Source organism: Tachypleus tridentatus, chromosome 6 (genome assembly GCF_004210375.1).
Source record: "Tachypleus tridentatus isolate NWPU-2018 chromosome 6, ASM421037v1, whole genome shotgun sequence".
NCBI lineage: Eukaryota > Metazoa > Arthropoda > Merostomata > Xiphosura > Limulidae > Tachypleus > Tachypleus tridentatus.
In genome coordinates this window covers 167,094,654-167,113,652 of record NC_134830.1, presented here as the reverse complement: position 1 = coordinate 167,113,652, position 18,999 = coordinate 167,094,654, and the positions used below count along the sequence as shown (strand labels likewise).

The window sequence follows — 18,999 nt, the reverse complement described above, 5'->3', positions numbered from 1 at the left end:
AAACATAAAATACGTAAAACAAAAATCATAAGAAAAATTCAAACGTGCCTAAATAAGTAAATACATACAGGGTGGCCCGTAAATCCCTACCTATCCATATGTTATTATGTTATATTTAATAATACTAATGATGAGTTGAAGGCAGCTGTTACCGCGGCATTTGGAACAATAATCCCTGCTATGTTGAGGAAAATGTCTCACAGAACATGGCGTTGCATAATATTATGCAGCAAGAATGAGGGACAGCACACAGATACACCGGATACATAAGACATATGGATGGGTAGGGACTTACGGGCCACCCTGTACAAGCTTACCTCTTTGACATGTTTAACATACGTATCCAAAACATTACGAGAGAGAAAAACAACTGCGCTTGTTTCGTACCAAACAACGTACATAACAAGGAAGCATGGCATGAATCAAGCTATAACTTGATGTAAAATACACAAAAGGAACGTTCGTCAAACATATTAAATAAATACTTCCTTTTCCTCAATATGCATATATACCTTTGTGTATCAGTGGGCGCCACTGTTGTAAGAGGCCTACACAATGTATAAGCAGCTCACACAACAGTGGTTCGCTCTCGACATTACAAAAGTTCAAATACAAAATAGAAACCACAGTCACAGACAGATAATTAGATGGATGGTTAAAGAGTACTTTCAGTCTGGTGTATATTTTTTAAGGTTAACATTGGTCTCTAGTATTACTGAAACCCGGTTTCCATAAAAAATGAAAAAAGGCATTTTTAACAAGTTATTTTATTAAAAATTACAGAGAAAAGATCTTAACCGTAAATGCTTTAGATATACACAACCGTCAACCTGTACACGTAATAACTGTTTCTAAACAGTTAAGCCTATTGTATAAACCTCTTTTTCAATTGGTATTTAGTTTAATATGGTGAATACAATGATGTGTGTAATGATACCTAATCAGAATTGTCTTATTTATCACCAACTTATCAGAAATTAAAAAGTTAACTTCTCACGATGTCTACTTTGAGAGTATTGACATTTCTTTATACAGAAACTGCGAGTAAAAATAGGGTTTGCTGTTGTGACATTCTTTCAACATTCAACTCACAAACAAAGCTAGCAGATGGCGCTAAAATTTTAGAGGTCGGCAAATTATATATAAGAATAGCGATTTTTTTTTTTTTTTTACTAAAATAGTAGTTAAAGTGTTAGAAGAACGCTGTGTTGAATCAAAATGAAAACATGCACGTTTATGAAAAATGCGTCGACTTTAATTAAGGAACAAGCCAAGAAGAATATTTCAGTCAGTACAAGCGTTTGTAATACTCGTATACAGCTGTGATACCGTGCACGTAAATTGAAAAACAGGAGTAAAAATATTTTTAAAAGCAGAATTGGAATATTCTACCAAGGGGAAACTGGTAAACAAATGATGTACAATCAGTAAATCATAATACGAATACGACAATGAAAATGAGCTGAAATCGATAAGTTATTTAAAAATGACTCACGACAATACACAGTGTTGTACAGGTTTTTTACCAAGCTTGTATTATCATCTTAAGTGCTATCTATTAAGCTTCGTATCAAGGAATGGTGTCTCCAGAAGACAAACAAGCTACAGTACGCCCACGGAAATATAAATATACCAAAGAAAACATTCCAGAGCTCAGGCGTCTGATGACCTTGGTGGTCACTACAGTGGATCATATAATCTTACTAACTTTACAGGAAAATACTAATCAAAGATATGAACTAAACAGCACTGATATATTCTGATGCAATACAAATATCACTACGAGTAAAATAGTAACATAATAACAGGTGTTAAAAGACGTTCAGACTGTTACTTAGGTTATTGTGGCGCATTGCTGCGTCTGAATAATCAAAACAAAAATTTACCCCTACAGGTGAAATAGTAAAGGGTAAGATGATGGTTACGTGTATGTGTTATTAAAGTTTAGGAAAGAAATATCGAAACTTTAGTACCGTTAACATCTTTTTGAATTACAATAACCCATGCAAAATACATGCCTTATCAACCTACACTTTTATACAACACTTTGTCGTAGTCCAAACGTGTGTATAAGAACTTGCTTGATGGAGTGATGAAGATGCACTTATCTGACCACTAACCATCACTTGTCTGAATGAACAATGCTTTACTGTGCAAACAAAACAATCAGGGAAATTTTAAAGTAAGAATGAAAGCTTTACTATGATTAAAAATGTTCACTTCTAATAAAGCCTCTAACATGGATGAACACCTGATAAGACAAATAGTCTTCAAGTGATATTACTTGGTATTTTTAACACGAAAGTCGTCATATGAAACACATAAACCAGCTGCCAGATCAGAGACTACAAGATTTCAGGCAAAATCATCTTTAAGTTAGAACTCCTGATCAGAAGGGAGGGGGGCATCGTTAGCTGTCCCACCTCATAATTTACTATTCCCAACTAAATAATGCAATTTACTGCCATGGTTATATAATGCTTCTATAGATGAAAACGCAGAACGAGTTCTGAGGCATACTGCAATTCGAACCTTGGACGCTAACTTCTAGGTTACGCTTTGCATTGGTGTTATTATTATTATATAAAAAAGCAGTATAAATAGCCATTCACTTTGCTTCTTAAGTGTCAACTAATTTTTCATTATGGCAGTAAAATATAAAAACACGAATGTTTCATTGTATATGAAAAACTTGCTAATGAATTACAAATACAAAATAGCAGGAATGATAAACAAGTAAAAAAAATAAACATTTAGTTTCATCATGTAAAATAACTTTACGTCTTGCATATTTAAAGCAAGCCCCCCCCGCTAGTACAGTGGTAAGTCTACGGATTTACAACGCTAAAATCAGGGGTTCGATTCCTCTCGGTGGGCTCGGTAGATAGCTCGATGTGGCTTTGGTATAAAAAACACACACACCCAGATTTAAAAGTAAAAACTACTGGGCGCCTTTTTCAAAATGAAATCACCTAAATATTAATGTGCATGGTGTGTCCAACGTATGAACCACAGTTAAAGCAAAACACGAAAATTTTTGTTATAATAATGTTCACTCTTGTTATCAGTCAGTAATGAAAACAACGTATATATATATATCTACTCCTTTACCGTGTAGGACTAACTATCTCATTATAAAGCTCTCACGGCTGAAATAGGGAGCATATTAGGTGCCGGGGATTCAGAACGTCGTGTTAACTTTGACGTTACTAGAAGAATAGATATATAAATTTAATATTAAAATCAGGAACGTGGTAAATAAATATAGCTTCACGAAAGTTACGCTTTCAAAATGTTTATCAATACTATAAGATATGTTTAATTATGGAACAGTACACATCAGTTTAAAGAATATAACTAATAAACAGAGATAATCAATTATATTATATGCTAGTAAAAAGATATATTGATGGAGATCTCAAAATAACAAAAAGGTGGAGTGACCTTTCTTCTCTGAAAAAATACAGCTGATTTACATACCAGTCTCCAACCGCTAAATTATCAGAGTTGCCCGCTGATGGGCTCAGTGGTGAGTCTGGGTTTCGATAGCCATGGTGGACACAGCACAAAGTGCGCTTCACAACAAACAAACTTTCAGATTCAAACTGTGAAAACAACGTTAATTAACAGCTATTAAGAAAGTAGGAAAAAGTCACTTTCACAAACCTTGTAAGGCCTAGGTAACGTTCAGTATATAAGACATATTTACGTTATGTAGGGTTTAAATTCGGTTGAATTCATCATGAGTTGTGTTTGTCTTTCTATCTGTAACAAGCTATATGAAGCTGATACTACGTACGCTGCATGGCTAATAGCACTACGTACTATATGGTTAAGTGATAAGTAAGCTTATTATGTGGCAATTCAAGCAACGTGAACACAAATAACAATTAAAAGGTTCAAGCTGAATAAGAGAGCATTGGCACCACTTACCCAAACTTCGTCTCTTCAAGACACTCCATTGAAACAAACACGATCTTGCCATGTTTAAACACGTACACGTACAACTAACTACCCGGCCTTGAAATTCCGTCAATACTTACGTACACACACTACACTACTACGAAACTAAGCTATGGCTGATAGAGCTTCCTCAAATACGAATCGTTATTCACTGAGTACGCTCGAAAATGTATATTAGTTGACTAGTTGAGATAGTTGTATGTAATGTAGCTCAAGGCCTTTATCTGATGGTTACAGCAAACCATTTCACCAATTCTAGTCCTCCGATGAGGCAGCGTTAAGTTTTTGGATTTACAACTTAAAATCAAGGGTTCGTTTCCCCTGGGTGGACACAGCAGATAGCCTGATGTGGCTTTGCTGTAAGAAAACACACTCACACACTAATTCTTTGCCAAACAACATTTCCTTCACATCTAATAACCAGTAAACACAAATAATTTAATTTACATACCCTGTACCCTCGTCACATGGAGTTCAATTCATACTATTTATGGTATAACTAGTAAGAAAAAACATAACCCTTCTATTCTTAAGAGACGTTTGAGATTATGACACATTTAAAAGAAACAATCTCTACAAAACCCACTTTTCCACCTATTACTCTCAAGAGTCATAACACTTTCCACGTTAATAATCTTCCAACTGTACACTAAGCCTATTTAGACGTTGGTATAGTGAGTCGCCTTAGTCTACCCAACTCTATGAATACTGTAAACGCTCTTACACGAAAGCAGCATAACTGTTGTGACGTTCATTGTAGCCCGAACTAGCTTCAGAAACCTGTGTTTGTAATTTAAGAAATGAAAGAACGTCGTCCCATTAATCGTTTCATTTTAATACCCTACACCGATACAAATAAATGAACGTGTTCCTATTTATTTTAACCCTGATAAGAAGACTATTTTTGAGCGATGTAGGCACTGCCCGTAGTATCCTAGCCGCTATGATAATCCCTGGCACTTGACGAAAGGCTTCGTCGGCACTAGATATGGCCGATGTATTGAGGTTGATGTAACATGATTCTCTATTTTGACTCATAAGTTCATAGTTTCCCAATAACTCCAAACATTCATTTCAACGATACTTATTTTAAAACTTTTGGCTTAAAAAGGGTTGTAACTTTAAAATTAGTTATCTGTTGTTTTCTTTAACAACCTTACATCCTTCGAATATTTTCGTAGTATCCGACTGACTCTTCATAAAAGGCAACTAAACAATTTGCCATCACGGATTTGTCCGTATTGTAAACGTCTTTACTTTTGTTTTTTTTCTTGAATTAACTTACATATCAGTTTCAAGTACTTCTACGCTTTTTCAAGGACTTCCTTCGCCGCCCTCTACAGACCAAAACTAGTCATACAAGCAATTAGTGAAAACTAAAGAGAGAGGTCACAAGTGGTAGGTACTAAGTCCCGCTCAAATAAATTTGTTTTAGTTTTGAAGCATGGAATGATTTCACTAAAGATACTAAATATTACTAGTTGAACAGAATGTATTAAAAATCACTTCTTCCAAATTTATATCAATATTGTTTAAACACGTAGGTAACAAATATACGAACAAAACTTGTTACAATTTTTACTAACGCTACAAACACGACCCTCGTTCCATATTATAGTTTATTAGCTATTTCTATAAATTTTTCACAGAAAACGTACTTTTATTTTATATATGCAAATATTAATAATTAAGAATAGCGCCATCTTTATTCCTTTGTGAAATCGATTACACTTATTCAAATTACTCCGTCATTGTCATGTTCATAAATTACTAACTTAATTATGATAATAAATTTCACTGAAAGTCTCTGGTCAAAACGTTGACAAATTTATTTATCCTTTTCGATTTTGTCATTACAGAAGCAGAATTTGTTTTATTTACTAGAATAGAAAGAGCAGTTTTGTTGAAATATTTATGAGAGTTAATAATAACTTGAGGTAGGTTATGAGAACAGATGATTTATTGAAAATAATTATGAAAGCCGACGGATGACTTACATCGTTTAGTTATAAAAATTAAAAACAGAAACTTATCATTTGTATCACACATTGTTATAGAAAATGTAAAAGCAAAGCGAAAAGATGTATAATCCATATTTTGTATTCCCTTTAAACACAGAATACACATACCCTTTGTTTTAGGTCACCATAATTTTGTCAGTGTTTGACTGTGAAGTATTGTTCAGTGTTTAGAGCAACTACCCATAGGAAGCAAAGTTATCCGGTTGTTGTTGTAGTTTTTTCTTTAGTTTGCATGAAACACAATAAAACTGTAAAATTATTCATACTGGAACTTTCTTTAGGTCAAGCCACGATATGAGTGTTCCATTAACCTGTTTTTTTACTCTAGCTATAGTTGTACTACATTTATTGTATGTTTGGAATTACTGTCTTGTCGACAAGTGAATTTCTGCACAACAGACAGGTCTTGATCCTAAGGGAATAACCTGTCAGCAGTTACAGTGTCATCAGTTCTGAATAGAGGCACCTCATATTTGTACAAGTTCCCTGATATACTTCACATTGAATGTCATACCATTATTCCCTCCGCTACCGATAAAAATAATGGTTGATTGTTGCCAAATAATTTGAATCTCTTCCACTATTATTGCAGTATGTTGTGAGAACCTTTTGAGGCCACTTATGCTAATTTGTATCTTTATCTTACTGTTTTGGAGGTAACATTCACTTGTACTTACAATTGGCCATGAACAAGATCTCTACTGGATTGTCCTGTATCAAGTAGAGAGCACACACCGAGTTACTGAACAATACAAGAGTCGGCCTTTCTAGATTGACTACTTCTATCACCAACTAATAGTTACCACACCGCTCTTACTGATGAAAGCAGTTTCCTCTCAATCTCTCGGAGTATTTATTTGTTTGTTTTTGAATTTCTCACGAAGGTACATGAAGGCTATCTGCGTTAGCCATCCCTTATTTAGCAGTGAAAGACTAGAAGAAAAGCAGTTAGTCATTACCACCCACCGTAAACTCTTAGACTACTCTTTTACCAACGAATAGTGGGATTGACAGTGACATTATCACGCCCCCATGGCTGAAAGGGCGAGCATGTTTGGTGTGACGGGGTTTGAACCCGCGACCCTCATATTTCTAGTCGAGCACCCTAACCACCTGGCCATGCTGGAACTCACATTGATTTCTAGATGTTTGTTATGTGGCATTTCTGTTCTTGGAGCAACAGGCTCCACAAGATACTATTGCTCAGAATAGTATGAGCAACTGTAAGTTCACACATAATATGATGGTATGACACTGTGTGAGTGATTGGGTAACAGCCAATCACAGTACAAACTATCGGCATGTAACTAACCTGTACTTAAGTGCAGTTCATTTTCAAATAATATAGGGTGACAGTCTCATATTATTTTAATCATATGCTCATTTTATTCACTATTTCTATACTCACTTTCACCAATCGTACTTATATAAATAAATTTTTAAAACATAATCGAAATATCTCTACTTTTCAATGTTTTACGTTCTGACTCGCTGTACTGGATACAAACTGATGACAACTTCTGGTGTTTTCATGGTACATTTCTTAAATTCATCAATGTGTTAAAAGGTTGGTTGACACATTCGCGCAAAACTACAAAAGGGCTATTTGTACCAGCCACTACTAATCTTGAAATGATAGATAAAAAATAAAACAGACAGTTAATAAACCTACCTCCAACTTGAAATGCCTCATTTGTAAAGCACAAAGCTACATAATGGTCTATACGCACTATGTTCACCACGATAAATCGAGCTCTGAATACTAAACTTATAAGCTCTATAGTTTATCGCTAGGCCAATGGGAGATATTCGGGCTGCTACAATCGCAAAGTGTGGTTTGACCGTCACTTCTGTATTGTGCGATTTTACTGCAACTATACCTAGTTGTTCATGTACTGTCGGATTCATAGTCTGACAAACTAGAACGGATAACCCAGTATGCACAAAAAATATTTAAGTACTAAAACTGAAAAGGAACTTGGTGTAGTAAACCTAAATGGTTATATACATTTAACTGCATGAGCGACAAAGTTATCGAAATTAAATACAGGTTAAACAATTACCTATAACAGGATGACGTTTCGAGTTGTATGTACGATCTGACGAATAGCATTAGCTCGAAACGTCATTCTCTTAAAGTACGTAGTAAACTTAAAGCTTTGGCTAGAACGGCGACGTTCTGTAAACGTAATGTTAATATTTTACAGAGAAGTTTGAATTCTTAATGCTGTTTCGTTTTTATTATTTAGAACTAAAATTCTCACTAGTGTTAACCAAGCATCTCAAGCCTCGTTTTAAGTCTTCGGTAAGAAGTTTCAGAAATTTTATTTTATACAGAACCATATATTAACAAAAAGGAAAAGATGTAAGCACATTCATTCTACATTCGATATATAGGATGATCTTCATGTATCGGAACTACTTAGTGTAGTTTATACCCTCTTCCTGTTTCCTCTCATGTGATGGAGAAAACGTAAGAGAGAAAAAAAAAATGGGAGTCATACAAAACAAATATCAGAAGCAAACGATGGCGAAAGTTATAAATTTTTAGGTTCTTTGAAAACAGTTATATAAAACTTTACCAGATTTATTTTATCTTAAAGTCACAAACTGAACTATCTGAGCTGTGACCACAACAGTGACTGAACTCCGAGTTTTATTGCTAGAAATCTGAAAACTTACCTCTAAACCATCTTGCTAAGTTATGCTACTATATATAAATAGGTATGCACAGGAAGAAATAATGGGAAACGTATGTTTACTATTCTAGTCCAGGATTTAATGGAGAATTAGGTATGAGGTTTTCTCTCCTTCTTGAATTGTTTTAAGCTTACTTGGTCAAAATATTGTTTGTACCAGACGGAATAAATTAGTTAGTTACTTCGTTAAAATAAAACCCAGGGCTACTATCTCAAACCCGTTAAATTATCATCCCCAGAGAAAGATAAAGGATGTCATAGTCTCATAAGATCAATTGAATATTAATACAAAAGACAATTACTTAACTTTACATACCACAGGTGATATTGCAGCTCTCTTTATCATGAAAAAATAAAAGTTGCTACTCTAGGTGAATGACATGGAACATTAGGTAGCTAAAGCAAAGTAAACTTTTCTACTTTCTTGGTTAGCACAAACTGTGGAAACTGCATAAATAAAAATTTTTGAAAAATAATTCCTATATTAGGATAAGGTACTACAACATGTGGTTATATACCAACATTTACTGTTTTATTAAAAAAATGAACTAGTAATTATAGGAAATATGTTTTATGGAAAACTATTACAAAATTGACATATAAAAATGTGTAAGTTTCTTCAATAATACTAATATTTAGTAGGTTCATCATTAGTATTAATAACAGATTGGTATCTTTGTGCACTGTGCCTGTGTATTTTCTCACAGTATCTGGTGTAATCTGGTTTCCTTCTGTGAAGCTGTATCCAAAAGCTTTCTATAGGATAACTTGTCCAACAACATTTGTTTTACAGAGTTAAATTCTGGTCTTTGTAAAAGTCAATACACTTGCCAAGGAAATCCTGAACTTTCTTTCTTTGCCAAACAAGTTTGACATTTCTTGAAAGTGTGTTTAGGGTTATTATTTTGAAATAGACAATTCTTTCCAATCAATTTCTTTCCAGAGGGTATAACATGATGGACTGTGTACTGCAGTGTTTGTGTTCATTCATGATTACAACAATTTTGTGAAAATGGTTAACACAATTTGCAGGTATTGTGTCATAAACCATCACAGAGCCTCCTAAATGATTTACTATTGACACAAAATTCTTATGCATCTTGTCGTTGATTCTTTGGATACCATACACCCATCGGTTGGAACCAAACAGTTCAAATTAGGTGCATCTTTCCAAAACACTTGGTGCCACTGTTCTAAAATTTCTTTGTTGAATTAAGTGCAAAGCACTTGTAGGCCATCTGTGGTAGCTGTCCCTTGAAGTGATATATTATGGTGAAAGCAACTTGTCAACATCATCCACAGCCAACTATTATCAGACTAAATAGTGGGACTTGAAAAAAAAATCATAATGCATCCACAGCATTTAACTGGGTTATAAGATTTTTTTTCTTTTATGCTAAAAGGGGCACAAACCATGGTACTTTAGGTCCAAGACTGGCTCTTTTTCTAAAGACCATGGCATAAACCATGGAACATTATGTCCACAGTCTAGTTTCCAATTGAAAGACCAAAATATGTTGTTTCACTAAGATTAATATCTTTATTATATTTTCTTTGTTAAAAAACAAACAAAAAACAAAATGTCTGAACAGTTTACCATGCATTTCTATGTCTAAACACCTTTACATGTATTTCTGCTGAATACTTAATTCATGCAATTTGTATTTATTTGTTAAACAGATAAAAATATCTGATTTCTTATTCTTCCTCTTGCTCCAGAATATCTTCGACTTAGAATAATTACCTATGATCTGACTATATTACTTAATTTATCTACCACTGATCACCATTGAAGTTAGAAACTCTACAGATTGTTGTCTAGAGATTACTGTATTTTACTTTCTGTTTTATTAAAACTGTGCCCCCAAAGGCTCAGCAGTACATCTGAGGGCTTGTGACCCTAAAATTTGAGTTTCAATACCCATAGTATGAAAAGAATAAGTATTCAGCCCCCTAGGTCAGAAGTTGGTAGAAGCACCTTTGGCAGCAATTACTGCTATGAGTCATTTTGGATAGATCTCTACCAGCTTTGCACAATGGGATGGTGTAGTTTTTGCCCATTCTTCCTGGCAAAATTGCACAAATTTTGATGATATCATTGATGGACTGCAATTGTTAAGCCTCACCATTAATTTTCCATCGGATTAGAGTCAGGACATTGACTTTACTACTCCAGGACATGCACTTTCTTCTTTTCAAACCATGCCAGTGTGACTTTTACCTTGTGCTACAGGTAATTGTCCCACTGAAATATGAATTTGTTTACAGAGTTTTAGATTCATGGCTGACTCAAGCAGGTTTTCCTCTAGGATTCACCTATACCTTGCACCATCCATCTTCCCCTCAGTTCTGACAAACTTCCCACTTTCTACTGATGAGAAGCATCACCATAACATGATGCTGCTACCATCATATTTGACAGTTAGAATGTTGTTCACTGGGAGATGCTGTATTAGGATTGTGCCAGATATAACACTTTGAATTTAGACCAAAATTTAGACTGCTTTGTTGTCTGCAGTATACTTTGTCACAAACTCCACATAAGATGTAAGATCATTTTTTTTCAGTAATGGTTTATTACTTATCACCTACCCATAAAGGCCAGCTTTTTGTAGGGACCAAAATATTGATGATGTGAAAACAATGCCTCAAATCTCAGACATAGAACTTTACAAATCTTCCAAAGCCAATGTTGGCTTCATAGTGGCATACCTAACAAGTTTTCTGTTTAGTTTGGAAAAAAATTCTGATCTGGATGGTGACTGAGTGATATGGAGCAAATTCCACTTCTTAATGATGGACTTCACTGTACTTGCAGGGATAATCACTGACTTTGACATTTTTTGTAACCTACACCTGATCTGTTCTTCTCTACCACTTTATTCCTGATTTGTTTGGAATGCTTCTTGGTCTCCATGGTTGCTTTGTTGTATCACTATGCGAGTTGTTGCTTGAAAAAATGCATTTACTTCGAAGACATGTTAAAACACGTCGACTACATACAGATAGAGTCTACTATACCAATTTTGTGATCTTACAAATTAATCCTTTGCACCTGAATTGATTTAGGGTTGCTGTAGCAAAAGGGTTGAATACTTATTAAATTAGGAATATTCTAATTTTCTTTGAAAACTTAACTTACATAATATCAGCATTTCTTTGGTTTCTCAGTTTGGAGTATATTGTATAGATTCTAAATATAAAGTCCCATTTGAAACTTTCATGATTGCGAGCTCAGATAGCAACAAAATGTGGAAACTTTGCAGGGGGGAAAATAGTTTGCAGGCCATTGTATATATAGACACACACACCAGGAAGTCTCAATATTGCAGAAAAGTTCCAGTGTAAATATATTACATGCCAACAGTTTCAAAATATAAATAAAAACAATAACCTTCATCAGAAGGTTCTTGTCTTACAGAAGTATTTCCCATGAAATGAAAGCAGAGGTGAATATGTCAACCACACTATATTTGTCACATCCACTGCCAAAGAGGTCTTGTGCATGATGCAATGGTGTTATTGTTACTTCTAGTGAATTGCTTCAAAGTGTAGGAAGTGCTTAGCTTGGGGCTGAATAGTGTTCAACTAAGTGGATAAACAGAAAACCCTGTGAGAGGATTGTTCAAATATCTTAAAAAGCTAAAACAAATACTGGTTAAAGAATGGTTTCAGCCACATGCAGCAAATACATTAAAACAGTTAAGAAACATGTGCCATACAACAATAACAAACAATTAAAACAGAAAATACAGTTCAAAGCTACACATATGTGGAACAATAAATACATGAATTAATTTCACTCTCCCATAATATACATATATATAGATATATTGATATTATGTCGTTTGTTTACTCTTAACAAACTACAAAGGCTAGTTCTAGTGAGTGTGATGAGCACTTTTCATTCTTTTATACTTTGTAATATTACAAAGAAACCTCTTTAATCATTTTGCTCTGTATTTCTCACCATAAGAATGCTTACAGCTCTCCTAATGATTTAATTGGTTTATTTATTTTTCTAAAAATATGACTGGGAACAAAAAGTATGATGTTTAATTACTCTTAACACTGCACTTTTCTTTTGGATTTCTCAAAATAAGGTGGTTGATAATATTACCTGCCGTTGGCTGTTGAATGTCTTTAAATCCAAAGCTGATGGTGAACATTATAAACAACCTTTTTGTTCGCTTGTTAAATTCTGAGCAAAACTACCGAGAAATATGTATGCTAGACACCGTCCCTACTTTTCAAGTGATAGACTAGAGACAAGGCAGAAATTCACCCATCAGCCGTAGGCTCTTGGGCTACTTTTTACCATTCAATAGTGTAAATGACCTCACCATTATAACGCCACCTAGACTGAAAGGATGAGCATGTTCGGTGAGGCGATTTGAGTGCAAGATTCACATGTCGCAAGCCGAATGTCCTAACCATCAGGTCATGCTAGATTCACCTTACCATGATTTAATTCCAATTTGCGTCACGATCATCTTCACTAACAACATTAACCTCGCTTTAAGAGTAAGATATGAATAATCTCGACGTACCGAATAATAACTGTAAACCTAACTGTAAATCCAAAATAACTCATAAAGTCCAGACTGTGAAAACACCCGCAACAGTTTGAGGTAGTATGTGGTCAAATGATGGTTTGAATGATGGTCAAACAAGAGTGGCCTTATGTAGAGCTCGTAGTGCATGGTGTAGTTTAGTTTATCAGTTCAAAATTAGGAAAAGATACACACAGATAGCCCTTGTGTAGCTATGCAAAAAAAAAGTTTACATTTAAATACTGTAAATGTGTTAAAGAAAGTATTAAATTTTCTTTTAATAAAAAAATTAGCTTTGTGATAATACAGCTGAAGATAAAAATAGACTTAAGAAAGGCTTTCTGTATAAATTTAGTAAAGCAACGAGAAATACTAGAACAATGTCTCTTAGCCAGGTTTACGAGACGATCCTCGCGTCCGGGATATGGTCGTTATGGCCATTTGAAGTTTCTTGGTGTAGTTCATCATAGCACATAATAAATGAGACTTGCACAGTTTGGGGACCCAAAAAATAGAAATAAAAGTTAAACTCACCTCAGAACCCCCCTTGGAAACCTGCTCGCGACCTGAACTGCTGTTAGAAAAACACTGTACAAGATTATTTAAAACCAAGTTATGTATCAAATACTACATTGTATAACATATATTTTGAAATATATCTGACTTAATCCATCCATATACTATAATGTACTACAAAATAAACACATTTTAATGGTGTTTGTACAGCATAAATGTTTACCAAAAATGACTATTTATGTGTATATAGTGCTTCCATTGCTAACAATTTAAATAGCACAAGAGTTGGCGGTGTGTGCAGTTAACTAGCTGTTTTCTTACAGACTTTCAGTTCAAAATCATGGAATGGCTAGTGCCGATAGTCCTTTGTGTAGCTTTGTGCGAATATTCTAGTAAAGAAACTCATTGAAAGTGTTCCCCTTGAGGTAATATTACACAGAACACTTTATCTCGGAATTCAAGTGCTTAGCAGAAACGACCGTAATATTTAAGTCTTGGTTTCAGGTTATTAAGAACTTCAAAACCATAAATGAGTTTTTCTGTCAAGTTGTTAGCACAAAGACACACACTGATCTTAGCCCGGCATGGCCAGGTGGTTAAAGTGCTCGACTCGTAATCGAGTCTTATTTACCAAGAGGGATCACACACCAATATATATCCCGGACATCTGAAACGAATTAGATTTTATTTTCCCACTAATAATTCAAACATAAACTCATGTTTAACTTGTTTACGCATTTAATTTAAAAATTATGTTCTTTCTAACAGTAACTGCACTAATATTGCTTATTATCACATGAAACTGGCAAAATAACCATTCACATATAAAATACAGTAGTGCATATATTTCGTCAAATGTAGCCTGGAAGTCGTATTTGTTCCTATGCATAAACACACTGGAACGTCACTATACATTTTTTTTCCTGCTTGGGCAGGATTGCATATACAGAAATTCACTCTAAAACTATTATCATTATTTAATAAGTTACACGAATTAAAAACTGATAAAATGTTACACAATTTATTTGTACATAGATTTCTTTTTTTTTTACTGCAGAACTGGTAATTAATCACGGATAGACACAAATGTCTAATCTCACACATGCAAAGCTACACATTCCATATACATATATGTATTAAAGAGACTTACCGCTATCATTTCAGAAGATTCCAAAATAAGACACTCACTCACTCGCCGTCCACCTTCTACTGACCTCTTTCCAAAACTGAAATAAAACAATGATTATTCAGGTATATAAAAATACTAAATATGCACATCAACTGCACACAGTTTTTTGATCTGGAACTCAGTTTAAAATTCTGAATAGCGAAATAATTAGGAACAATCGTTTGTTTGTTTTTTTAAACTCGCGCAAAACTACACGAGGGCTATCTGCGCTAGCCGTCCCTAATTTAGCAGTGTAAGACTAGAGGAAAGACAGCAAGTCATCACCACCAACCGCTAACTCTTGGGCTACTCTTTTACCAAGGAATAGTGGGATTGATCGTAATATTATAACGCCCCCCCCCCACAGCAGGAAGGGCGAGCATGTTTGGTGTGACGGAGATTCGAGCCCGTGACCCTCGGATTACGAGTCGAATGACTTAACCACCTGGCCATGCCGGGCCAATTAGAAACGATAACAAAACTTTTGTAAGAAGAGTACTCATGTAAAGTATAACTATAGCAGGATCATGATACGTAAGAACCGCAAAAAATATTTAATGAAAAGCCACTTCATAACATATAAATATGTATAGACAAGGATAAACAAGTGAAGAAACGCTGAAGGATAGATAGACAGAAAAAGATAAATAGCTACAGAAATATGAGGAAAGGAGAGGAAGTTATACACATTACATTTTTCCAATTTAATAAATAAAACAACACTAAACCTTTGGAACCGATTGCTGTTCCTCAGTTCTGCGATAACCTTATCCATAGCTTCTCTTGACGGAAACATCTTGAATAACTATTAATCGATTCAAAACTGCGAGTGATGATTTGGGTCAATCAAAAACTGTAACGAACAAACAACTTTGTTCCATACGAAGAAAAAATCGAAATCTGATTTACCAATACAGCCATGAAGCTTGTTCAATGTTACGCGAACTCGTGAAACGCAAAGAGTGTTTTTTTTTAACAGTACAGATTCACAATAAAATACGAAACCGAATAAACCAAGTGGAACATTACTCCAACCTCGTATTTATATGTATCACCATACGGAGGATCTAAGGAACTTTAACTCACACAACCAGCTAGTATACAACTCGGTTACGATCACTGTCGACGGTCCTTATATTTCTCCACGCATTTTCCTCTTGCACTTTGAACAGACGTGACATTTCAATGTGAATTACGTGATATTAACATTGGAAACAAATTTATTAGCAAGTGTGTCACTTTTCGAACGTGGCATGTAATTTTCATGCTAACATTTCAAGAAACAAAGGCCTGGCTGGCAACAAAATGTTACAGTACTGGCTTATTCCAGTAACGATAAAACATAAATACACATTCGAAACAGACGTCTCTACGCACGAGTTCAAAACACGTTAGATTTCGCTCATAGCAACTCGAAACATACACACAAGTTACAGTTAAACTCAGGAAACGCAGAAGAGCAGCCACTGGTATTTCGCTTCAGTTAAAACGAACTCATCTAGAAATAGTTTAACTAAAAGTGGTCATGAAATGCGAAATATTCGTGACATCTTCTTTAAGAACAAAGTCCGCGAGACACACGTACGATGCTGCAGTTCAAGCTTGGAAAATGACGAGGCAGGAGGGATACAGATGGACCAGCACCACACAGAGCTAATTGTGTGGGGGGGTTAAGAGTTAAGACTGTACAGACACACCAAGGGACCGGTTAAGTGCCTAAAATGCCCGCCAAATCAGTTAGTATAGAGTCGTGTACCGCCGAATAACACACCACTAAAACTACGCGAAACTCAACCTATTAAAAAAAAATGGGGGGGGGGGAGAGAGAAACAGACCGCCTTCGCTCACTTAGGGGGACCGTCGCTACATATATGAACTACAGAAGTCTTCGCCGTGTATTAACTCTTCATCTTACTGTGTTCGGGCATTACTGAGGATCGTTTTGATTACCAGTAATAATTCTAATAATGAGACGCTTGCATACAAGGATGATGCATTTTGAAATAGCAACTCTGAAATATGTACGTGGCCTTCAACTTTCTCTAGACAGTGCATATGTAAACATAAGTGCTGGAAATATCGTAGGCACAACTGTCTCAGTAATCCGTTTCTATATAATCAAAACACCTACTCATAACGATGAGTTTATTTGTTTGATTTGTTTTTTTTTTAAGTTGCTGTATGTATACTTGTACATTATACTGAAAGATACTCGACAACTCCTATTTAACATTGTATAAGACACGCACAAAAAATAAAATTACATATTTTAAATAACTCAGAAGTGATTTAAAAAAATACTTTTGTGGAATATTCTACACTGTCTATAAATGATAGAGTAAATGAATATACCGACGAGTTAAGTGAAAATAAACACTATGTGGGAAAAAGGTTTGGATTCTGAATTACAAGAAAGGCCCACTTGGTATTAGAGCTAACAGCATTATATACAACATATAGAATGGTAACAATCATGATAATACATTAAATATATTTAAATTATTGCAAGTTAGGATTTGAATTGGTATTCTTTTAATTTCGCGCAAAGCTGCACGAGGGCTATCTGCGCTAGTCGTCCCTGAGTTTGCAGTGTAAGACTAGAGGGAAGGCAACTAGTCATCACCACCCACCGCCAGCTCTTGGGCTACTCTTTTACCAACGAATAGTGGGATTGACCACGACTTTATAATGCCCTCACGGATTCGAACCCGCGACCTTCAGATTACGAGTCGAACGCCTTAACCCACCTGCCAATGCCGGCCTGCAAGTTAGTAATAACGTTATACAAGGCGCTCCACAATGTATACTATGTCTTATAAAGATATTATTTAAATACGTTGTTATATACAGCATTTGATTTTAAGTGAACATGTCTTTACAGCGTTTTTAACGTTATGAAAATGTAGTATTTTGAACTATCTTACGTTAGATAATTCTGTTCACAGTGACGTCATTTGTTTCGATATAAGCTTAAAAAATCTAAGAAGAGAATGAAACTTTCATGTATACAAATTATGAAATTTTCATACTTAACTTAATTGTGTTTGAAGACTCATAGTCTTCATCCGTAACGAACTTTATTCATCGTTTCATACAGAAACACAAGTTACAATTTAAGGATCAGTGATAATATCCTCACACCCAGGGTTATGTGATATCGAAGCAGAATAATTACTCAGTATTTTGTTAACCTATATTAAGTGCTGTATCAGGAGAAAGAACACATTTGTGGTGGGGCACCCACGATTGGGGACACCTTAATTGCTGCGTTAACCGTGAACACTGAAATCAAAACTGAAACAGTGAGATTCCATGAAATTTATATACAATATTCTCTTCTCCATTCAAAGGGATACTTCGTAACGGGTCAAAATTGGGGAGCACGTGCCCAAATTGCCCCCCTGGTTCCGCCATCATAACCAGTAATATAAACTTGAATAATTAAATAATGTATATGACACTAGCTTCAATTACATCTTTTAAGAAAGATTATAAATTGAGACTTTAGCATAACATGCCCATGCTCCGTTGGGGAATCCTAAGAGCCTCTCATGATTCAAAGAGGTCTCAGTGTTCCAGTCAACGTCTTCATCATATCAGTTACTTCTAGAGCTACCCCAACGCGTTGATTCTTTAACTGGTTTGCCAGTTGTCATTCCCGAACTTAATTCAATCCAACTCTTTTCAAAAGCAAATATACTCTTCAAAAAAAGAAACGCAAAAGGCAAAATTTGAGACAACTTGTTAACAAGTTTATTCCGGGTAGTTCTGTATGACATGTGTGAAACTGTGCACATTCACTGCTGAACATCTAAAGTCTGCAAAGGCGAAGTCCACGCTCACTAGGTGAAGTTTAACGTCACTCAACGTCAATAACGAGTATGCCCCCCGTGAGCATCAATAACTATTTGGCATTTCCTGCCCATGGAAGCGATGAGATGACGAATCACATCCTGTGGAATGGCTGTCCACTCAGCCTGCAAAGCTGCTGCAAGCTGAGGTAGAGTCTGCGGTTGAGGTTGTCGCCGTCGCAGACGTCGGTCCAACCCATCCAAAAGATGTTCGATGGGGTTTAAATC

General features: G+C 35.2%; 1 protein-coding gene across 10 annotated transcripts in view; it reads right to left on the bottom strand.

Moving 5' to 3' along the window:
- The window catches only part of LOC143254385 (rap guanine nucleotide exchange factor 6-like), a 170,432-nt gene that overhangs the window by 68,833 nt on the left and 82,600 nt on the right, over nucleotides 1-18,999 (bottom strand). For 7 of the 10 annotated variants that reach the window (XR_013030177.1, XM_076509486.1, XM_076509479.1 and 4 more), the window contains one exon: nucleotides 14,903-14,978. Coding sequence is in view for 8 of the 10 variants with exons in the window: in XM_076509486.1 (XP_076365601.1) it covers nucleotides 14,903-14,978 (76 nt within the window). In the remaining 2 variants the exon portion in view is untranslated. Of the gene's footprint in view, nucleotides 1-317; nucleotides 446-3,933; nucleotides 5,204-14,902; nucleotides 14,979-15,648; nucleotides 16,924-18,999 lie in introns of those variants that run through there. The other 3 variants (XM_076509474.1, XM_076509484.1, XM_076509476.1) reach the window with 3 other exon arrangements.